General features: G+C 42.3%; 1 protein-coding gene across 4 annotated transcripts in view; it reads left to right on the forward strand.

Annotated features, from left to right (window-relative positions):
- Nucleotides 1-24115, forward strand: part of KAT2B (lysine acetyltransferase 2B) — a 102845-nt gene that overhangs the window by 58194 nt on the left and 20536 nt on the right. For 3 of the 4 annotated variants that reach the window (XM_057738882.1, XM_057738884.1, XM_057738885.1), the window contains exons 6-11: nt 3528-3719; nt 8912-9018; nt 13778-13903; nt 16111-16247; nt 18686-18894; nt 20293-20419. In XM_057738882.1, coding sequence (XP_057594865.1) covers nt 3528-3719; nt 8912-9018; nt 13778-13903; nt 16111-16247; nt 18686-18894; nt 20293-20419 — 898 coding nt within the window. The remainder of the gene's footprint in view (nt 1-3527; nt 3720-8911; nt 9019-13777; nt 13904-16110; nt 16248-18685; nt 18895-20292; nt 20420-24115) is intronic. The other variant, XM_057738883.1, reaches the window with a different exon arrangement.

The following is a 24115-nucleotide window of genomic DNA, read 5'->3' on the forward strand; positions in this document are numbered from 1 at the left end:
GTGCATGGGCTCCTCATTGCAGTGGCTTCTATTGTTGCAGAGCATGGGCTTTAGGCACACGGGCTTCAGTAGTTGCAGCACACGGGCTCAATAGTTGTGGCACACGGGCTTAGTTGCTGCGCGGCATGTGGGATCTTCCTGGACCAGGGATCGAACCCGTGTCTCCTGCATTGGCAGGTGGATTCTTAACCACTGAGCCACCTAGGAAGTCTTTGCACCGGGTCTTAATTGTGGCACACAGGATCTTCACTGCAGCATGCGGGATCTTTAGTCGCAGCAAGGGGGATCTTTTTTTTTTAGTTGTGACATGTGGGATCTAGTTCCCTGACCAGGGATGGAACCCAGGGCCCCCTGCATTGGGAGTATGGAGTCTTACCCCTGGACCACCAGGGAAGTCCCTCTCCTCACTTCTTTTGAGAAGATCTGAAACCGGACCTTTAGGTGCATTCTTTTCCTCCAGGTTAGTCTTTGGAGGAACGTGTGAGCAGTGACAGGGCACACATTCATTCCCGTTTCCTTCTTTCTGTCTCACTACACGTTGGGACCGTGTCAGTTACAACCACAACACCTGAAATACCCCACGTTGACTCATCTCCTATCTTTTCATACTGTGCCCTTATAGATTTATAAAATAAGATTAGTCTTGCAAGTAAAAACAAAACTAAAAAGTATAAACGGAGGTCTATAAAAATGATTCTCAGAGGAAATGAATAGAAACCTATTATTTGAAAATTTTTACTAGATAATAGGTCTATGCTGCCTACCTCTACTCTGGGGAGAGTGAGTGACCTATTAAGCACTTTGGGATAACATTTTATGATTTAATGATAATATTTATAACCTATCATTGCCATAGCAGAAATACCATCTGTCTTTGAGTCTCTGACATCTGTGACCCTTATAGATGGCAATACTCTTTTAGACTCAAAATCAGCACTGCCAAAGAGAATATTATATGATCCACATGTGAGCCACATATGTAATTTAACATTTCCTCTTAGCTACATTTAAAAAAATAAACACAGGACATTAATTTTAATAATGTTTTATTTCCCCCACTATATAAAAATATTATCACTTCACCATGGAATCAATATGAACAATTATTAATGATATATTTTACTGGTTTTTTTTGTACTGTCTTGTAAGTCCAGTGTGTTTGCTACTTCCAGCACATTTTAATTCATTCACTAAATTTTAAGTAGTTGTTAAAGATAAATGAGGTTCTATCAAAACAGTAAAGTTGTGTTTAATGGAAAAATATTTCACAGTGTTTCCATTTGAAAGTAAATTTTATTTTATTTTTATCTTTTTCCTTTATTTTTAAATTTCAGTATAGTTAATTTACAATGGTGTGTTAGTTTCAGGTGTACAGCAGAGTGATTCAGATATGTTGATATATATTAATCTATTCTTTTTCAGATTCTTTTCCATTATGATTTATCATAGGATTGTTTCTTGTGCTATACAGTAGGCCCTTGTTGGTTGAGAGTAAATTTTAAATTGATTAAAATTAAATAACATTAAAAATTAAGCTCTTCAAGAAAACGAACTTACCAAAGGGCAAAGGAGTGGGAGGGATAAATTAGGAGTATGGGATTAACAGATGCACGCTACTAGATATGAAATAGATAAATAACAAAGTCCTGCTATATAGCACAGGGAACTATATTCAATGTTTTGTAATAACCTATAATGGAAAAGAATCTGAAAAAGAATTACATATGCACATGTATGTGTGTATGCATGTGTATACATATACATGTGTATATATAAAGCTGAGTCACTTTGCTCTGTGCCTGGAACTAACACAACATTGTAAACCAACTATGTTCCAATAAAGAAAAAAAGAAAAAAAATTAAGCTCTTCATTTGTACAAGTGCTCAGTAGTTACACGTGGCTGGTGGCTGCTGTACCAGCACAGGCGTACAGCAACCTCATCATCATAGAGGCTCTCTTTGACAGTACTGGTCGAAGCCCTTAAATCCTTATGTTTCTTCCATTGCAGCAGAATGGACATACTTTTAGTATTACTAAGATTTAGGAACAGTCTTGTGATAGCCTATGTCTCATGAAATTGAACTGAGGATTATGGTTTGTGATTACGCTTGTAGTTTCATAATCACTTACCTGGGAGCCGGCCTCCCTTCAACTCCAAATATTTTAACTTCATTAAGTGGCCACAGACTAACTTCCAGCAAAGATTGGCTTTGAAGGGGATGAATTTCTATATGAAGTGCGTTATGAATTACAAAATCAATGTACCAACTAGCTTTTTCTGCTACCAAGGTCACAAGATACAGTGCAGCACTTAAGATGCTCACCTGGGTATTGTATCATAAAATGACATTTGGGTGTGAATTATTAGGACAGAAAAGTTGAGAGGAGAACAGAAATAGTAGCAGGGTTTTCAGGTTAATTTTGAATCTAGGTAGATGAGCTAACACTAATGAAAGTTTTCTTCCCCAAAGATGCAACAGTCCCACCCCACACACAGGGGAGCTACGACGTAATACAGAATAAGACAAAAAATAAGTTGATAAGCGTGAGTGAGTGAGTATTATTGCACTCTTATTGAGGGGCTGACGGTTCATTGGGGTGTCCTCTAGCAGTTTGGGCACACTGGAGCATCCCACTCCCCTCCCCCCAAAAGGCGATCAGGAAGGCACACAGGGAGGAGAGGGTTTTACTTGGGGAGGGCAGTCCTGTCCTGGAACAGGATGAGTTTGGATCTAATGCCAAGGAGCAGGAGCTGGGCAGTGAAGCCTCAACCCTCCTCTGGTCTCTGCTGCCCTCTGGGCCCCACTGTGCGCCCATGTTGCTGGGAATTTCGGGGCTTGCATCTCCAGGAGACCCTGGAGAAGGTGGCTCTCTTGTGGATGGATGCTCATTTTCTAGTTGCTCTTGGCCGAACAAGCTTTCTAAGTCGTGTGCCCTACATAGCCCGTGTGCCCCAGAACTGTGGTCAGGTTTCAGGAAAGCCCTGGTTTCCCTCCGGGCCCTGGCATTCTTCCAGCCTCGTGCAACACCGACACGCATTTTTGACTTTGAGTCTGAGTCATTGAAAATGTACCTAAGTGACGGATGGTGGAAGCTTATTACTTCCTGCATTTTGACTGAGTTTTGAACACTTGAAGATCTTTATCTTCCCACCAGAGATATGGGGGGTATGTGAATGCTGTGTAGGTATTTTAAAGAAGCCTTAAATTTTACTCAGAGGATTAGATGGGGAAGTTCTGATTCCTCTGCAGAAGGGACTTCCTCGGTTCCCCCTTTAATTCCTCCTCCTATTTAAAGGATGCTGCAGAATGGAATGATTCTAGTAGAATTGGACCCAAGTGGCCATAGCGGGGCGCGCTAACATAATTCCCACGTTTTACTTAAGCTGGTGGTGATACGTCTGCTTGTCCCTGCAAAGCAAGTTTCTCCTGCTGAGGTTGATGGCATAGAGCAGGCATCCTTGAGGGTTCCACATTCTCTGGGGCTTAAGGGGTACTACTGACGGCGTGGTCTTCTCTGGCTGCAGGTGGCTGTGTTACTGCAATGTGCCCCAGTTCTGTGACAGTCTGCCCCGGTACGAGACCGCCCAGGTGTTCGGGAGAACCCTGCTCCGCTCCGTCTTCACTGTGATGAGGCGACAGCTCCTGGAACAGGCGAGGCAGGAAAAGGACAAACTGCCACTCGAGAAACGAACTCTGATCCTCACCCATTTCCCCAAGTAAGGGAGTGCTCTCACGGGTCCTTGTCTGATGCCAGGGCTTGAGACGGATGAGCACACACCACAGCTCCCTCTGGGAGCCTCCGTGGGTCCTTTCCAGCCCATCTGAGATGAGCTTGACTGTGCTGACTGCTCCCTGAACCTCGCCTCATCCCACCTGCGTCTCATGGGTGGGGCCGCGCTTTGTGTTGTATATTCAGCTGCTGGGATGCTGGGGTTGGGGGTGGGGTGGGGCAGGCTGTACCCAGAAGTGGGGCAAGAGAACTCAGGTGGCTGTTTCTTCCGTCCCAGCTCTCTAGCCCTTTCCTGCTTTAAACGTTCTGGCCCGCTGTGTGGCACGTGGGATCTTAGCTCCCCAGCCAGGGATTGAACCCACGCCCCCTGCATAGGAAGCGCAGAGTCTTAACCACTGAACCTCCAGGGAAGTCCCATCCAGCTCTTTTTAAGATTGACATGTCGGTCCTGTCTCAGCTAGAGTGAACTAGAGCCCAAGAGAGGGGCCGCCGGGAAGAGAGAGGCCTCCTTCAGGATGAACTTGGTGCCTCTGTTCTCAGTTTCTTGTAGAACGCCCATGCTCTTGTGCCCCTTGCCTCTCGCACCTGCCAGACCTCCAACACGTAAATAATCATTTAAATGTTTTTCATATGTGGGAAATGGGTCAAAGGGATAGAAAGTCGCCGTGCCTCACCATCGACCTTGGAAACACATTTTCACTGCGAAGAACCCAAAATTTAAACTAAGATGCTGGGGGTGCAGGTGATGCCGTGTCACAGAGCAGTGACAGCAAGACAGGAAGGAGACAGTTCATTTTGCCTGGAGTCGCGCTGCTTTGTGGGGGTGGAGGGTATCATTTGAAAAGGGTTTCTGTGTCTGATCGAGTTCTGCCATGGAGGACTACGACATGGAGAGCAGAGTTTGAGAGGGCAGTTATTAGAGTCTTTGAGCAAAGATTGATGAAATCCTGTTTTATCTGAGAAACTAGATTTTCATTCTTGTTACTGTTTCTGGTTTACCCAATTTGTGTCTCAGAAAAGATGATAGTTTCAATTTTTAAAAATACGTTAGGCCCAAAACAACAACAAAAATGGTTTTCTGATGGAAATGGACTGAGCAATTTTTTTGTTTTTGTTTTTTTTTTACAGTTTAACACAAATCTCGAACGTTAGGTAGAGGATACTTCTAATGAGCTTTAGCTGAACGTCCAGTATTGCCACATAAGTCCAAGCGACCTGATTTTCAGTATTTCCTGAAAGCAACCAGCACGCAAGACTGAGGCAGGACGTGAACCCTTTGGTATCCTCCAGGGAGAAAGTTCAGAAGCACGTAAACTGCAGCTTGAGTGTTGCCCCTAAATGGGCTGTGAACTCTGGGCAAGCTCATGTGTTTCAGTGGCTGCCTTTTAACTGGTCTAAGCTCCTTTCTTTAGAGATTAAAGCAGTTTTCTTAGTTCTTGATTACCTTTGCCACATAAGCAGCATTTCAAGTGTTCAGATTATAGTTGTCATTCTGTCTCTAAGCCAAGGGACAAAGAGGACCCCTCCCCCCAAACACACACTTTTATGGTGCTTAAAGAGGAATTTTAATTACCTCGCATAGTAGCAGTTTTTTTCCTGTAGCAAACTCATTTTGCTTCTTGCAGATATTTGCTAATTATAGTGTTTTGTTCCTTCAGCCCATAGTTCTGGCATGCTTATGCCGTTCCACTGAAAAATCAATGGTGCTTTCTTTTCATCTCTGTTACTAATGGTAGGGTAAAACTACCACCCACTTCTCCTTTTAAATCCCTTTTCATTGAATATGACAACATTTGAGGCTGTTAGGGAATTATACCTGCAGATTTGGCAGCCCAATCTCATATATTGAAGCAGGAGGTGCCATGTGGATCTTGGGCACCGGCTCAAAATGAGGGCTGCAGACTGCTTCTCACACCTGGTGAGGTTGCCGTGCTTCTCAGATGCATCTTCAGGGCTTACATTCTTATCTTCCTGCTCTTCATATGCTGCGCTTCCTTCCTCTTGGCTTTAACGTGTGCCTTTCCCCCGTGCCACCCCCCATCCACCTATTTACACAGTTGTTTTTAAAAACTTTAGTGTCTGCATTTCATTCTAAAAGTGATAAATGGACATGTTGGTGAAAATTTGATTCAGAGGGAACAAAGAAGCAAAAGACCACTATAGCCCCATCACTGTGATATACATTTTGTGCTTTTAGATATTTCTATTTTTTCTCCATGTATTGTGTTCGCTTATTCTACATACAATTTTGTATCCTCTGTATATAAAACAAGCACTTTCTCATAGCACTAGATGAGACTGTTCTTTATTGTATTAAAATAACTAAATATATATATATACATATATTACGTAACACATGTATGATTATTTCCCTAAATTGTTAATGGCATTCTTCTTTGGTGAGCCTCTGTAGGGCTTTGTGAAATGTTCCTATTATATAATTACTGATAAAGAAGGAGCCTGGAAAAGGAAAGGAAATTTACTTCCATGATGAAGGGCAGTTGGGCAAATCATGAGGGCTGTGTGAGATGAAGGCAGGGTCTGCTTGGCAAAAGGGGTAAATGCATCAAGAATCTTCCCTCCTGTCAGCAAGGTCAGAACGTGATCTTAGTAAGGATTCTACCTCCTGTTGCTGTCAGTCTTTCTGTGTTAGGTAAGAAACATACTAAAGTGTTTTAAAGCATAAGTTGATGGTGACTTACTTGGCAAAAGGTGACTCATGCCATTTCTGTAAACCGTGAACTACGTGACTGAGCACAGGTAGATATTCACGCAAATGGTACCTTATTTTTAAATCTTCTGAGTATGAACAGCAAGTCAGAAGACCCTCAGGACCTTTCCCCACCTGTCTTCACTTCCAAAAACCCAATCTCTCCCTCCCCTGAGACCTTCTAAAGTCTTGCAGGATTTGATTAATGAGAAGACTAGTGGTACTTTTAGTAATTGTGGTGGTGATGATGCTATTAATGTAGGTCCTTGATCAGTTACCCAAACTTGGTATGTTTCACAATTCAAATTTTAAGGTAACTTGACACCTTTATAAAGCTAACATAACGCATGGACTATGTATCATAGCTTAAAGAGTGGGGGCAGTTCCCCCAAAGCAAATCCATTTATAAAGACTATAAAAAGTCTTATGTATGTTCAGGTCAGATTTTGTTGCCAAGTGGATTAGGGAAAATACTTTTTTAAAGGCTTTTGGATTTCAAAATTTCAGAGATGGGTTAGTGGACGTATACTAGCTAACCTTTAGTACATCGTTGCAATGTAAACTTCGTGAGGGCAAGGCGAGGTTGTGTTTACTCTGTCCTCCAGCGCCTGACACAACACCTGGTATATGGTGGGTGTTCGGTGTTTGTTGAGTGAATGAATGAGCACTTCCTAAGGGGTCAGTACCATTTGAAGCATAACATTAGTATACTTCTCACCACCACCTTGTGCAGGAATTACCGTCGATATTTCCATTTTATAAAAGGGGAACCAAGGAAGAGGAAAGTTAAGAATTTGTTTTAAGGTCACACAAATGGTAAGTGGTGAGCCTGGTAATTGGATGTTAGAATCCAAGCTTTTAGTCATTATGCTGTACCCCTCCGTGAGAATAATGTGCCTTAAAAAGAGGCTTTCAGGAAGACATTCCAGTACCAGAAGTGTAGATTTGTGTTGGTATTTTAATCATAGTTCTTCCGTCTCGGGGCGCATAAGAACTGTCCAAGGTACTTATCAGAATTCAGTTGCCCAAACCATTCTCACAGACTCTGATTCAGTAAGCCTACGTGGGGCTTGGGTATTTGTACTCCTGCTAAGGTATCCAGGTGATTTCTGTGGGCCCCCAAAACTTGAGAACTGTTTATTTTATAACATGACAGTAAACATGACATAGTAATTAATCACACGTTCTGATCTTGGCCTTTCAATTTACTGGTTGTGGGACTTTGTACCAGTTATTGAGCCTCTCTGTGCCCTAAGTTTTTTCACCTGTAAGATGGGTACAATAATGGATCTTCTCTCATAGAGATTTTAGGAAGATCAAGTGAGTTAATACACATCGACTACTTAGAGCAGTGTCTATCCTATATTAAGAGCTGTGTATGTGTGTGATAAATAAAAATAAAATATGTAACTCATTGGGTCGATGTGATGATTCAGTAAGTTCTTACTGAGAGAAAACCATAATTCAAAAAGACACATGCACCCCAGTGTTCATAGCAGCACTACTTACAATACCCAGGACATGGAAGCAACCTAAATGTCCATCAACAGAGGAATGGATAAAGAAGATGTGGTACATATATAGAATGGAATATTACTCAGCCATAAAAAGGAATGAAATTGGGTCATTTGTAGAGATGTGAATGGACCTAGAGAGTGTCACACAGAGTGAAGTAAGTCAGAGAAAAGCAAATATCGTATAATAACGCATATATGTGGAATCTGGAAAAATGGTATAGATGATCTTATTTGCAAAGCAGAAATAGAGACAGAAACGTAGAAAACAAATGAATGGATACTAAGGGAGAAAGGCGGGGGTGGGAGGAATTGGGAGATTGGGATTGACATATATACACTATTGATACTATATATAAAATAGATAACTGATGAGAACCTACTGTATAGCACAGGGAGCTCTACTTAATGCACTGTGGTGACCTAAATGGGAAGGAAGTCCAGAAAAGAGGGGATATATGTATATTTATAGCTGATTCATTTTGCTGTACAGTAGAAACTAACACAGCATCGTAATGCAACTATACTCCAATAAAAATTAATTAAAAAGTAAGTTCTTAGGACAGTGCAGGCACTGGCAAGGACTGAGTAAATACTAGCGGCTTTTGTGATGGAAATGGCAGTGATAGTGACAGCTCCGTGGCGGGCAGGAATCTTATTTCGAGACTCCCCGAGGGGGAATCGGTGGAATGCATTTCCACTGATGGAATGCTCTGTGTGGTCCAGCTCGTATGTATCTATGCAGAGCCCAAAGAGAATACATTTGTAGAAATGCATCACTGTTACTTGACTATACCAGGGCTGCCCAACTAAATCAGTCCTAATTGACGAGCATATTTCTGAATTGAAGATGAGGTGCAGGCGTTCATGTGACTGCTGTGGGTGGCTGGGGCTTTTGTCCCTCTAGTAATACGTTGGTTTTGATCTCACACTTGCTTTCACTCTTATGCCTAGGTTTCTGTCCATGTTAGAAGAAGAAGTTTATAGTCAAAACTCTCCCATCTGGGATCAGGATTTTCTCTCAGCTTCTTCCAGAACCAGCCAGCTAGGAATCCAAACAGGTAAAAAAAAAAAAAATTTTTTTTTGCGTAGATCAGAAAACAACCAGGAAGTGGTTGTTGCAGTTCACTCTGCATTTATTTGTTTTTCATCAAGAAATTGAAGACTAGAGCCAGCAAAAAAAGTGAACACTTGGGTAAATCTTGCATCTACATCTGTGTTAGTGAGGAGAGCAGGTGCAAACCAAACAGTTAAAACAGCCACAGCTGTTGCTTCTACTGTGGGGTTTGCTTAGCCTACGCTTCACAGCTGTATGGGAGGTTTATTTTTTTATTTTTAGTTTTTTAAAAATATTTATTTATTTGCATTAGGTTTTCATTGTTGCACTCGGGCCTTCTCTAGTTGTGGCCAGTGGGGCTACTCTTCTTAGTGCGGTGGCTTCTCTTATTGCGGAGCACAAGCTCTAGGCACTTGGGCTTCAGTAGTTGTGGCACATGGGGCTCAGTAGTTGTGGCTTGAGGGCTCTAGGGTGTACGGGCTTCAGTATTTGTGGTGCACGGGCTTAGTTGCTCTGCTGCATGTGGGATTTTCCCAGACCAGGGATCAAACTCATGTCCCCTGCATTGGCAGGTGGATTCTTAATCACTGCGCCACCAGGGATGTCCCCTGTATGGGAGATTTAAACACCAGGCAGCTCAAGTCTGCAGTCAATTCTGGCTCTTTTTAAAGACACTTATATTCTCGGTCAATGGCCCGATATGCCCAGAAAGCACATCTCAGTCTGGTATCTGAATCTGTGGTATCTGTTTTGGATATCAAGTTGCTCTCACGGATAATGGTAGGATGGTAAGTCTCAGGACATGAAGTGGGGTCAGGGTATCAGCTGGCATTGCCTCGGGTCAGCCAGTGGCCTCAGCAAGCATTTTGTGAGGAAGGAAGTCATGTAACTTCTGGTGTCACACTGATCCTAGAAAGAGGGTCTCAATTCCTGCCTTGGGCACTCAGAAGACTTGGAGAAGTTTGGCAAGAGATGCCAAAGCAGTAATTTATACGCAGCCATGGGGAAAGACTGAATGTGGAATTTTGTTGTCAAGTGTTTAGTTGATCTTGTTCAGTATGTAATATGGGGGCTTATAAGTATTGCTTCCAGCAAAGGTTAATTTTATTCTTAACATTCCTCTCCCCTGCCCCAATTTTTTTGCATATGGTGGAAGTCAACCATTTTGGCATGTGGTTCCGTGAATTTTGACACACCCAGTTGTATAACTACCACTGCCATCAAAATATAGAACAATTGCGTCACCCCAGAAAATTCCCTTGTACCGCTTTCATAGTCCGTTCAGTGTTCTAACCCCCAGCCCTGGCAACCACTGATTTGTGTTTTGTTCCTGTAGTTTTGCCTTTTCTAGAATGCCATATGAGTGGACTCATAGCTTTCTGACTCTGGCTTCTTTCACTCAGCATACTGCATTTGAGAAGGTGATTAAAAAATTTTTTTTCTATCTAGAGCCCAAGTTTGGATGTAAATATAATTAAATCCTACCAAGCAGAGTACTTAGGGAATGAAGTATTTTGGTTTGGATCAGACCATCTTTGTTTGGATTCTTGTTACCAAAAAAACATGTCAAAAACATCTTTTGTGTTGTTTTTTCACCTTAGGTCATAGAATAAAATTTCATGTTTCTCTGGTTCAAAACCTGTAGCACTCTGGGTCCCTTCTGTGTGTGGACAGAACTCCAGACCCGACTGTCAGCATCTCCTGGACGTGCTGTCTGTGGCACCTGGGCACGTGTTCTGTATTTCTCTCTCTGTTCCTGTGCTGTTCACTTTGTCTCTGCATTCTCTCACCTAACTTTCAAATGGCATCTCTCCCACAAACTCTTTCCTAATTCTCCCCATGCCTTCCAGGAAGGGCTGGATCTCCTTTCTTCCAGACGTTCGTGGAAACTTGATAATATCCTATCGCCGGTTCTTTAACTTGGCTGGACTGTGGCATCACCTATGCGATTTAAAATACTGCTGATTTCGAGTAGTGTTATGTATTTGTGATATGACTGATTATAGAACTTTATTAATTTGGGATGCTCTCAAGGAAGGAAAGAAAATTTATATTAAGAATTTAGAAAAATTAAAAAGAAAGTTTAGAAAACATCTAAATTTATAGCCTGACTCTTAGTGACTTGGTAAGAATTGCTTCTATCAGTTTTTGCCAGTAGATGCTTCTGTATGTTTGAAAATAATTTCCTTCTTTCCCACAATTATCTCCTGATTTTCTGCAATATTTATGGCACGGATTTAGATACCGAGGATAGTTATAAATAAAACAAAATAATTTATTTTAAGGAAAAAAAAATACTGATTTCTGAGACCCCTCCCAAGAGGGTGTGATGTAATTGGCCAAGGGTGTGGCCTGGACATCAAGACTTTAAAAGCTCCCCAGGTGACCTGATGTGCAGCAGTGTGAGAACTCCAGTGTCACCCAGCACTCCCCTTATGCTACCCTCTTCCCCTTCTCTCTCCCATGAGTGTGATTCCTGCGTGGTCAGGGACCCCGTTTTGCCACGATAATAGCTGATACTTCCAGTAAGTGCCTGCCTTGTGGGGTTTGCTTCATGTCTTAAGTCTTAGCACAAACTGTGAGAAGCTGATGTGATTATCCCTTTTACATGGATGAAAAATGAGAGCTCAGAGAGGAGCAACCAGTTGCCCAAAAGCAGAGCTCGTGAGTGACAGGACTGGGTTTCACACCAGCTCTAATTCCTGCCTCTTTGCACTGTGTTAAGAGCCAGAGCTCGAAGCACTGCTCTGCATGGCTCCAGTGTGCTTTGCAAATGTGCAGGCAAACACGTGTGGAAGGAATGAGTGAAGAACACAGGCCGGGGACACCACAGCTTTTCAGCAGGGTCAACTTAGTTCTTTTCTGGAGGGACTTCCAGAGAGGATTTCTCTCTGGGCGAAGGCTTCCCTGACCCTTGCCTGCTCAAGGTGCCTCCCAGTCTGTCCCACTTCTGGTGTGCCTTCCATCATTGCTCAGGATGGAGAAGGCGGGTCGTCCCTGACCCTCTGAGAGTGTCAGGTTCGTCTCTGTGGCTCAGGTTGTCACCCAGTTCAGATGGATTCTCGGTATTACCTGCCGCTGTTGGAAACAGACTGTCTTCTGTTCTGCTGTAATTGCAGTGTGTTCTCTCGGGGGAAAGAAAAGTGTAATCATCTACTTAATTGGCATGTCTGCGCATCTATGCAACTGTGAGAAATGACATTCATAATGATGGCTGTGAAGTTTTGCAAGATACTCAGATGTCTTCTGAATCCCTAGAGCTTCCCCTTTGTGTAGAATTGCTCCAGTGTAGCTTGAAATTCAAAAGGCTTGGTTGCTGGGAGGAAAGCCATGCCGCCTGGAACTTTAAGTATATTCTGATCTTTTTTTTTTTTTTTTGGTTTTTCTCCCCCCCCCTTTTTTTTTACTTAAAATTTTTTTTATTATAATGGCCTATATGGGAAAAGAATCTAAGAAAGAGTGAATATATGTATATGTATAACTGATTCACTTTGCTATACACCTGAAACTAACACAACATTGTAAATCACTGTATTCTGATTCTTTATGTACCAACTGCTGCTCAGTTCAGAATGCTGGGCGTCCATGTCTCTGGGGCTCAGCTTACTTACTCCATCGCTCTCTTGGCTGCATCCCCTGTGGACCACACGGTGGCTGCATTGACAATGGGATGAATGTGCTCTCTGGGCATCTGTCTGCACTGAGAATGTCTGTGTCCCTCATCCGTCTCGCCTCATCAGCCACGAATCAGCAGCACACCAGCAAACAACGTCCTACTCCCTACAGTGGTTTTTTTTTTGAAAAGGCAAAACAAAAAGGTTTTGTTTGGAAATACTCTTGAACTTGCAGAAAAGTTACGAGACTAGGACAAAGCAGTCCTGTGTGCTGTATATCCTTTGTTAAGTTGTTAACATTTGCCGTCGTTGCTTCTTCATTTCTCCTATTTCTCTGTCTCTGCCTCTCTCCATATATGTGTGTAGATATGTGTATTTTTTTGGTCTTCTAAACTATTTGAAAGTTACAAATGTCATGCTCCTTTACCGACTTCAGCAGGTATCTCCTAAGAGCAAGGACATTTTCTTATTTAACCTCAGTATAGTTATCACAGTAAGGAATTTTAATCTTGATGCAATATTATTATCTAATCTCTATGCTGTTTTCCATTTTGCCTCTTATCTCAGTGCTGTGGTTTACAGCAATTTTTGTGTCGCATTGGGAGACACATGATGTTGGCCTCTCCCATTGTTGATGGTATGAAGTTTGATCATTCGCTCAAGGTGGGGTTTATGAGGTTTCTCCACTGCAGTGTTACCATTTCTCCTTTTGTAATGAAAAAAAAGTACTTCAATGGGAAGATACTTTGAGACTATCCTGTCTTTATCAAAATTATATTCACAAGGTTTAGCCTGTACATATGGTTCTTCCCTGAGCCAATTATTATATACTGGCTGCTTTTTTCCCCCCTAAGTTCCATCATTCCTTCCTTATTCATTGGCATTCTCCTGTAAGAAGAGTTTTACCTTCTTCCCATGTATTTATTCATTTATTATTTTATCAATTTGGACTCAAATATCTTTATTCTATCCAGTGGTTTATAATTCATCCCTTCCTTTATTATCATGATCACATTGGCCCCATAGCTTTTATTTTAAAGATGACTTCTTTAGGGTGATGGACAGGAATGGGATGGTCTTATATGCACTTGGTACCTTATTGCCTAAGAAAAGTCATTTAATACCTTCTTTTCCTTTCCCTGGGGGCAGTTATCAGTCCACCTCCTGTGGTCGGGACAATTTCCTACAATTCAAACTCAGCTTCCCTTGAGCAGCAGAATGGTGGGAGCAACAGTCCTTCCTGTAAAGGTGCTTCTGGGCTTGAGGCAAACCCAGGTAAGCTCTTCAAGGGCATCACAGAGGGCTGTGATTTGCCCTAGAAGCTCTGTTATCTGAGGCATGCTGAAGGTAGACTTTGAACAGATTGTACATGTCCAGGATCTTGATGGCTGGAACTCACTTTGAGATGTATTGGTTAGTTATTGCTGTGTAACAAATCAACTCGAATTGCAGAGTCTTAAAACAAAACCATAATCATTTATTATCATGGCTCACTGTTCTGTGTGTTGCCTGGGAGGTGGCTGATCCTGGCTAGTCTCCTTCAGGCTGGGCTTGCACATTTCTCATCCTCCTTCTAAGATCATTGGGTTTCTTTTCCTTTCCTTGGGGCAGTATATGTCCTTATGATGATGGCAGAAGCACCAGAGAGTAAGAAAAACTATAGTTCCTTGAAGCCTAAGCTCGGGACTGGTACCCCATCACACCTGCCTCATTTTATCATCTGAAGCTAACCACATGGTCAAACTCAGAGTCAAGGGGTGGTGACATGTACTTTACTCCTTTTGTAAGAAGAGCTGCAAAATCACATGGCAGAGCGTGGATACAGGAGGGGAAAGAATTTGGCCATGTATGTAATCTGCCATGTGGACAAACCATTTCTTAATCCTACAGGCATTTCATGGGTACAGAATGTTTTGAAGGTTGCATTTCTGTCCACAGACCTGACATCAGACAAATCTGGGACATGACCAAAGTTTGACATTAAAGAAATGGCATAAAAGGGGGAGAGAAGAGGATTTTATAATTAAGTACTAAGCATGTAGCATTGGTGCCCCCATTGTCTCTCCCACTTCCAAAGGAGACATCACTCATCATTCTGAAAACTCTTTGCCAGTGAACTTGGATGCAGCCTCAGATACTTTCTTATGACATCACTGTTAGCAAGTTTGGGGCATATTGGGTGTAAATGAAAGCCCCAAAATAAATAGTTCACAACATTAATCTTGGTGCTTCATGGAATTTGAAGGCTTCTTGGTCAAACGACTGAAAATATTCTCACTCACCTCCAATCACAACAACTAAAAAGTTATAAAAACAAGAACTCAACAAAAACTGTTTAGTAAGTAACATATAATATTTGAAGAAGCATCTCGTGTAGATGAGATACTTGACTTTGCTCCTTTTTTTAGGTAAAGATGATGGGAAAGCTTTATGGAACATGCTTAGTGCGATTCACACCTGAGGAGTAAGTTAGATTTGAACATCTAAAAGTTAAAGGAATTTTAACTATAAAAATAAATATGTTGACAGAAGAAAAAAAAAAAAAAGAAAAGAAAAACCAAACATGATAGTAGAAAGGACAGAAAGCCGCTATGTAGTCTAAGGAGGAAAGTGGGGGAGAGTTCTCCTTGCCTTTGCCTGGCCTTTTCCAGCATGTGACATATTGAGAATGTACCTACTTCAGAGGCCAGTGGTCTGCTCACTTTGTGAGGCATCATTTTAAGGCAAAAAAGCATTGTGAGAGATAGGGTCATTTTATGATGAAAAAATTAAATTCACCAGCAAAATAAAACAGTTCATGAGTACATTTCAAATATGTAGGCATATACATGTGACGTGTACAAACACATATATCTATATATACATGCAAACATGTATGAAAGAGAATTAACAGAAGTACAAGGAGAAATAATTCAAACCAGCCAACAGTTGAAGTCTTGAAGAAACATCTCTGATTAATTCATAGATCAAGTAGACAAAACCATCATTAAGGATACAGAAGTCCTGCAAACATGATCAACATGCTTAGTCTAACATAACTATAAAAAGCACTCAAAATCGGAAAGTATGCATTCTTTCCAAGAAGATGGTTAATTTACAAATAATTGGTCGAGTCTTAGTCTATAGAGTAAGTTTCGAAAAATTTTGATCTTTTGTATCATATGGACCATGTTCTCGGACCACAAAGTGATAACTAGACTCACCCCTTAATATTGCAAATGAAGAAGCACATGCCTGAATAACCTGTGTATCAAATTAAACAATTATCTTGGAAAATAGAAACTATTTAGAATAGATCTACAGTTGGCAGTTACTCTGACCTCCTCAGTCCTCTCTCCCACCTTCTGCTGCGCCCCTCCCTCTAGTACACGGAGGGTTGATGTTCACACCTGTCAGTGTTATTAGAAAATTAGTTGGATAAGTTGGCATGTGCTTTGTGGTTAAAATAACGCATCTTTTGCCCTTTTATTTTGATCATCAAGGAGAAAAGAGGAAAATGAACGACTCTCACGTTTTGGAGGAGGCCAAGAAACCCCGTGTGATGGGCGATATTCCACTGGAACTAATCCACGAGGTCATGTCCACCATCACAGATCCTGCAGCGATGCTCGGGCCAGAGGTCAGCAGGGTGAACCTGGACAGCCAGCTGGTGGACCCCTTCTGCTCTCCGCGCCACTCCCGCTGTTGGGAATGGGGATGGTATTGCTGAGAGAGAGCGTGTTATGCTACCCTGGTTTGCATTTCACCTGGTGGTCAGGGTGGGAAAGGCAAGAAAAGCTGGTGGAGGAGTGATTCCCCTTGATGTCTGTCACGTCTCGGGGAAACACATCATAAGCTCACGCGTTTCTCCTCCTTCAGCTTTTTATCTTGAAAAATTTAAACCCTCCTAAATGTTGCAAAAAATCCCATGATAAAGATCCAGAGACTCACCAGTTCTTAACATGCCACCTTCACTTTCCCTCTGTCTCCCTCTCTCTCCTGTGCACCACTTGGAACCATTTCACAATTAAATCCGGATGTCATAACACGTCACCCCTAACTGTATTTGCATGTCTCTCCTAAGACTGAGACTACTCATTTACATTGCCACAATGAAGTTACAACTACCAGCAAACTTAGCCAGGTTACAGTATTATCTAATGTATGGGTTGGCAGTCTACAGCCCATGGGCCAAATCCAGCCCACTTGCGGGTTTTGTAAATAAAGTTTAATTGAAGCATATTGTCTGTGTCTGCCTTGCACTACGAGAGCAGATCTGAATTAAGATAGAGGGAGTCTGGCCGGAAAGCCTAAGCTAGTTGTCACTGGGTTTGCTTAGACCAAGTTATATTAGACCCTTGGCCTAATGCATAATGTACAGCCAATATTCACATTCCCTGTATATCCAAATTCTGTCCTTTATAACATGGGTTGCTGTTGTTGGAGGATCAGTCAGGGATAATGCAGTGCATTTAGTTCTTATCTCTTCACCTCTTTTTTTTTTTTTTGACCGTGCTATGCAGCTTCTGGGATCTTAGTTCCCTGACCAGGGACTGAACCCGTGTCCTTGGCAGTGAAAGCACGGAGTCCTAATGACTGGACCGCCAGGGACTTCCCCTCTTCACCTCTTTAGTCTCTGTTATTCTAGAATAGTTCCCTAGCCCTCTTTTGGTCTTCTGTGGCAGTGCCGTTGTTGCAGAGTCCTGGTCACTGATTTTTGCATAACGTCCCTCTATTTCGACTTTTCTGTTTACTCATGATTTGATTCAAGTAAAGCCTTTTTGGTAAAAGTACTGCTGTCATCTCATTGTGTCCTACCCAGGGGCAAAGCAGTTTAAGATGTTTTCGACAGCTTCCAGGAAATGAAGAAATGACTTGGAGATTATTTTGCAAAGCATCTTTAAATATTTTTTTAGTATAGCTCTGCGAGATGAAAGTATCCATTTTTGATTTGTAATGTTTCCTTAGAGATTTATTTCGCGATATTGAGGATAATTCAGAGAACTGGAATGTTGTTAAGAGAGAGATCTCCGTGTAAAATTGTTCTTTCCATTTCCTTCTAGATATCCAGTCCTGGGGACTTTCGACTATATAGTACCTTTTGTGTACTTGTCTTTCAGGGATTTAGTAACTTCACAGATCAGTTTAGCTCAGTGTTTTTCGGCTGTAAAATGTGGATGTAGTCACACGTTTCAGGATTTTTTGGGTGGATTTAGTAGTGTCCTGAAGTTGACTTGTGCTGGTGTGCACAAGGCAACTGTTAAATTTTCAGAAATTTTGTGAGCTGGTTGTTAAATATGTTGATAGCTTGAAATTGACCACAGGTGCACCCGGGCACCTGGGCACCGGACGTAGGCTAGTGAAACGAGCCCGTGCCGCCAGTGGGCTTTTCTCCCTTGGGGAAGTAATGGCTGAACGTTGACCTGAACCCCACGGAGTGGATTAAATAGGACGGGGGCACAAAGTGCTGGCACGACGTTGTGCTGCCAGCTGTGGTTGAGCGCGGTCAGCAGACTCCTCTGCAAAGAAAACCGTCCTCCAGGAAGAGGTGCTGACCGTGTAGACGAGACTGTCACTATTGGGCCTGTATTGGGATCTCTCGTCCCAAGGATGCTATAAAGCTCAGCCAGATGGGATGCCTAAAAACCAGGGATTGGCAAACGGTAGCCCTCAGGCCAAGATCTAGTCTGCTTCCCCCCCTTTTAAATCAAGTTTTATTGGAACTCTGCTCCACCCACTCATTTCTGTGTTGTCCGTGGCTGCTTTCACCCGACAGACAGCCGTGTGGGCGAGTTACCACAGAGACGTTATGACCTGCTTATCTGAAATATGAGCTCTCTGGCCCTTTACAGAAAGTTTGGTGACATAGAATACTCCGGTCCCTCACAATGCTCTACCTACCTACCTACCTACCTACCTATCTGTTTTCTTTTTGTAACGTGTGTGTGTTGGTTGGGACCCTGAAAATCCACAAATGTGTATCTTATGAGAACACAGAAGAGAGGTGTTGCTGTGTCCTATCCCTCCTGTCTTAAGAGAAGCCCTCTCTGTAATTTTCTCCTGTCTCCTGCATCCCAGACCAATTTTCTGTCAGCGCACTCAGCCAGGGACGAAGCGGCAAGGCTGGAGGAGCGCAGGGGTGTGATTGAATTTCACGTGGTGGGCAATTCTCTGAACCAGAAGCCCAATAAGAAGATTCTGATGTGGCTGGTGGGGCTGCAGAACGTGTTCTCCCACCAGCTGCCCCGGATGCCAAAGGAGTACATCACAAGGCTAGTCTTCGACCCGTAAGTTGTGCTTTCATCTTCCTTCTCCCTTTTCCCCCTTTCCTTTTTCTTTCTTTCTTTCTTTCTTTCTTTCCTTTCTTTCTTTCTTTCTTTCTTTCTTTCTTTCTTTCTTTCTTTCTTTCTTTCTTTCTTTTCTTTCTTTCTTTCTTTCTTTTCTTCCTTCCTTCCTTCCTTCCTTCCTTCCTTCCTTCCTTCCTTCCTTCCTTCCTTCCTTTTCTTTCTTTTCTTTTCTTTTCTTTTCTTTTTCTTTCTTTTTCTTTCTTTTTAAATTTCTTTTTTGGCCACACCACATGGCATGTGGGATCTTAGTTCCCCGACCAGGGATCGAACTCATGTGCCTTGCAGTGGAAGCACAGAGTCTAAACCACTGGACCGCCAGGGACATCCCCTTTTTTCCCCTTGTAAATGAAGGAGGAACTACTGAGATAGTGAAAGTTCGGCCATCGTCACCCACCGAGTCCTGCCCCCTCTTGTCACACTGTGGGTGCAGGGTGGCATCACGATGGTTGCCATGGCTAGAGGCGTTAAGATTAATTTTTCAACAGTTCATCAATTTTTTGTTAATGAGGCTTTCTTTACATTTTAAGTTGCTGGTGGCCATCCTGTACTTCATTCATGGTAAAAGTGAAGGAATATATAAATACTAAGAAGATGTCCCACTTTTTTCATAGTCAAAATAGTCTTGATTTTGGTTTCTTAACTAGGTATCATTGTTGCCTGGGTCTATAAGCACTGGGAAGAGTTTTGGGATATTAGACAGGTTAACTTTGACAATCCATTGCATTAAAAAAAAAAAAAAGGTAAACTTCGCTACTTGAATGCATTTTAACATAGAGCCCAGCAGCCTGTGTGGGCCGTGATCCCTGCATGCGACTCCTCAGAGTGATGTTTTAGACAGAAGGCCTGACAGGATTCTGGAACGCGGGTTTTAGCAAATTGTACCTATGGATTTTGTTTTCTTTTCCATGTTGCTTCTGTGATGTTTTTGAGTGAGACTGAACTCTTCCGGAGCACATGCCACGTCTGTCCCTGCCTTTGTGCTTTCCCTCTGGGCTCCCCCCGTGGGTCTGTGGGCCTCGGGGGTGGCCCTGTTCCAGTACCAGCCAGCACCTCCCCACGTGCTCTGTTCTTTATTTGTAACCTCGAACCCTCCTTAGGTGGCTGGCACTTTGCCCTCATGGAAGCTCTGGTGCCGTCTCGGGCAGGCAGGCTTGCTCTGAGAAGTCCGTGTTAAGGAGTAGTCTAGCCAGGTGGTGGCTAGATAGAGGAGGTTTCCTTAGAAAAATCAAGAAGCAACAGCCCCCCAACTTTTTCCTGGTTGGTTCATGAGGAACACCCCAAACAGTATCTTTGTATAACCAAGAGAGGTAAAACTTTGACATAATCTTATTCTTCCAGGAAACATAAAACCCTTGCTTTAATTAAAGATGGTCGTGTTATTGGTGGTATCTGCTTCCGAATGTTCCCGTCCCAAGGATTCACAGAGATTGTTTTCTGTGCCGTAACCTCGAATGAGCAAGTCAAGGTAAGGGTAACCCAAGGTCTTAGAAGAATGCAGTGCTTCTCAGGAAAGCCGCAGAGCTTGGCAGGGTCTCCATGTTCAGAGAAGGTTCCAGGTGGAGTCCAGGACTTTCTGAGGAGTAGCCTCTCACTGCAGGGGTGTGTGTGTGTGTGTGTGTGTGTGTGTGTGTGTGTAGGGCACATGTGTCTGTGTACCCACAGTCAGGCTGTATCGGGCTTTGTCGGACCTTGGGGCAGGATCTGGGGACACTGCACAGCCTCTGGTGCAACTCAGGTTTAGTTTATGGCAAGTGAAGTGATGTTTGAAAACACGTCTCAGTGTTGTTGATAATTTCCACATGCAGACATGTCCACACACGCCTGGGGACACTGCACCGCCAGAAGGGGTATGGTGCAATGTGGATTAGCGAGATGGCTTAGATGACTCACACCTCAAAAAGATTTCTTATGACCTTGTGCCTAAAGGGGACAAGGACTAAAGAAATTTTGTAAGGAATTCATGAAAAATTGGAACAAATTTATGACCGAGTTTCAGAAATATTCATGCAGGGATAGAGTGTGTGTGTGTGTGGGGGGGGGGTGGGTTGTGTGGCTGATTTTCCTTCCCAGTTGTCCTTGGCACAGGTCCCTTCCTCCCCAGGAACCGGAGTGTCGTATTGCTAGCGCAGTTGGCATTGCAGTCTGACTGGTATAAACCAGACTCTCAATTGGCAGAAAGATCTAGATTATGTTGTGTGCTACTCTGCTGCTTTTATGAAAATGGAATCAGAAATGTGTCTTCAGACTGTTATTCATTTGGTATTTTGGGAGCCCTAAAATCATGCAAAAATATGGCAATTGGTGGAAAGATAAGTAGCTCAGGATTTGACGGCTGCTGAGAAAAATTATTGGAAGGTCGAAGGCAACGTTGTCCAATGATATATAATGTGATGTGCAAGTGTGAGCTACATATGTGATTTTATATTGTCTAGTAGCTACATTAAAGAAAATGAAAATAGGCAAAAATAGTTCTGAAAACATATACTTTATTTTACTCAGTATATCCAAAATATTGTCATTGTGACAGGTACTCAACATCCAAGAATTATTATTTTTTTAATTAATTCATTCATTAATTATATTCTCGCTGCGTTGCGTCTTTGCTGCTGCGTCCGGGCTTTCTCTAGTTGCAGTGAGCAGGGCCTGCTCTTCGTTGCGATGTGCAGGCTTCTCAGTGCGGTGGCTTCTCTTGCTGTGGAGCACGGGCTCTAGGCGCACAGGCTCAGTAGTTGTGGCACACGGGCTTTGTTGCTCCGTGACATGTGGGATCTTCCTGGACCAGGACTCGAACCTGTGTTCCCTGCGTTGACAGGTGGATTCTTAACCACTGCGCCACCAGGGAAGTCCCATCCAAGAATTATGGAGACATTTTACAGTCTTTGATTTGTACCACGTCTCAGAAATCAAGTGTATTCTGTACGCACACTTGTGTCAGTTTGGACTAGCCACATTTCAAGTGCTCACTGGGTTTGGACAGTGGGGGTCTAAGGACATTGTTGCCTTCTTCAGCTACAATGAAGCAATGCCAGTTACAGAAACCAAAAATGGATGGCTGGAAGGAATGGTGCTCTGCCTGTGGGCTGCAGCCAGTGCCTGGGTGCTTTTGGCTCTATTAACAGCTCTTCTCTGTGTAATAGTCACAGTGCCAATTACAGCTGCTGCGATCTCCTCTCACAAAGCACAAATGGGGCTTTTGTCTTTGACTCACAACACTAAGCATCCAAGCGCAGACAGAATTCATCAGTGTCACATTCATCATGCTGAGTGGGGAAGTTGAGGGCCCGCATTGGCCTGAAACTGATCTCTGGCTTGTTTTCAGGGAACTTGGACGGTGTGTCTTTAGATGGTGCTTGTTGCTGTGCTTATCACAGGTTTATTCTCCCGCTAGCCAAAGGTGAGAAACAATTCCAAGTGTCCAGAATTTAGGAACTTACTGAAAAGAAAAATTAAGTTTGGCTTTTCGTAGGGAGAGGAACTGGAAAATGTGTCCTTGGTTTAGGATTTCAGAAGAAGATTGCATAATTTTTGTTTGCAAAGAAAGCTACACCAAGCACCTTGTTTGGAAAGGTTGGTTAAGGTTGCCTTGGACACTTTTAGGATACCAGAGGGAAGCTAAAGGTGTTCAATATGAATTGGATGCTTGGTCTTATTACTTCCCAGAGGGCAGTGTATTTTTTTTCCCCAAACCATGTAATTTTCTAAAGACTTGAAGGAAGGTGGCCAAACATCACAAACTGAGGAGGAAAAACGAAAAGAAAAGCCACTTTTTGTAAATGACTTCACTAGTTTTAGAAAATGAAGATTAATCTTTCAAAACTGAGTAGAGTGGCTGCATCTGATGAAATGCCGGTAGCACTTATTTGTAAAAACGGCGGGTTCATCAGGGAAGGTTTACAATTTTGATTTGAGATATTAAAAATCTTGGCTAAATGATACTTTAAAATTTGCATCCCCTCATTTTGGAGACTTAAGCTTATATACAAATTCCTGTGGAATGCTTTAAATAAGATTTGTATGTGAATATATCTTGCTCAAAACACATATAACATTTAAGAATTTACTTAAAGTTCCTCGCCTGGTTTTAGAACAGCTTAATCTAAGAACTATTTGGATTTGACATTGTATGCAACTTTAAAGTTGCATGACTAATACTTATTTACCATAAGAAGTATTTCAGTAAACACTGAAGTTACTAGGTGGATTCGGAAAGGAATCCTTTGGTGACAGTTGAAAATAAAGGCATACGAAGAAGGGAAATAGTTCTGGGGTAAAAATTCTAAACATTTGCATATAATAGCTTAACTCTGTCAATGCCTCTTTAACCAAGGAAATACACAGAGAGGATTCAAGTTAAAAGACACAGTCCTTACAACAAGCAATTAGAATCTGGAAAATTTCTTTGGAGAGGTGACAGATTAGTGGCCATTGATACAGAATATCTTATGCAGGTTTTAAGAAGCTGTTTACAAAAGAACCAATATTATTCTTCATGAGTAAAATCCTTGAATTGTGGGTGAAGGGGAGGAAATGTATAGTTCTATTCTTTCCTTACCAGATGGTGTATACAGTGAACGCCTAACTCTAGGTTAAAGCGAGTTTCATCAGAAGACACATTTCTTACTGATTCCTAGATATTACTATTCTAATGCACATGCAGTAGCCAATCCTTCCCTTTACTCCAGTCCCCACCCCCCCAGTTTTCTTGAAAAATAATATTTAATTACAAAGGTCATGCACAAATACATTTTCAGATAAAGCAAAATTCCCTCCCCCGCCCAATCCCCCTGCTGTCCAGCCATTGTCAGCCTGGTGTGCATCCTTGTAGGTGCTTTTCTATTGAGTTATGTACATGGCCATGTACCTGTATGTAAGAGGTGACTGTGTGGTCTCTTGTTGTTTACATAAATAGAATCCATAGTGTGCATAATTGAAAAAAAACCTTTCTGTTATATCTTAGGGATCTTTCAACTTTAGTACATAAATGTGGTTATTTAAATTTATATCTAGATCAATTAAAATAAAATAAAATTAAAAATGCAGTTCCTCAGCCACTCAAGTCCTCAGCAGCTGCATGTGACTGATGGCTACCATACTGGACAACATAGATGAACAACATCTCCATCATTGCAGAAATCCCTATTAGACTGTGCTGACGTAGAGC

This window comes from Hippopotamus amphibius, chromosome 6, assembly GCF_030028045.1.
Source record: "Hippopotamus amphibius kiboko isolate mHipAmp2 chromosome 6, mHipAmp2.hap2, whole genome shotgun sequence".
NCBI lineage: Eukaryota > Metazoa > Chordata > Mammalia > Artiodactyla > Hippopotamidae > Hippopotamus > Hippopotamus amphibius.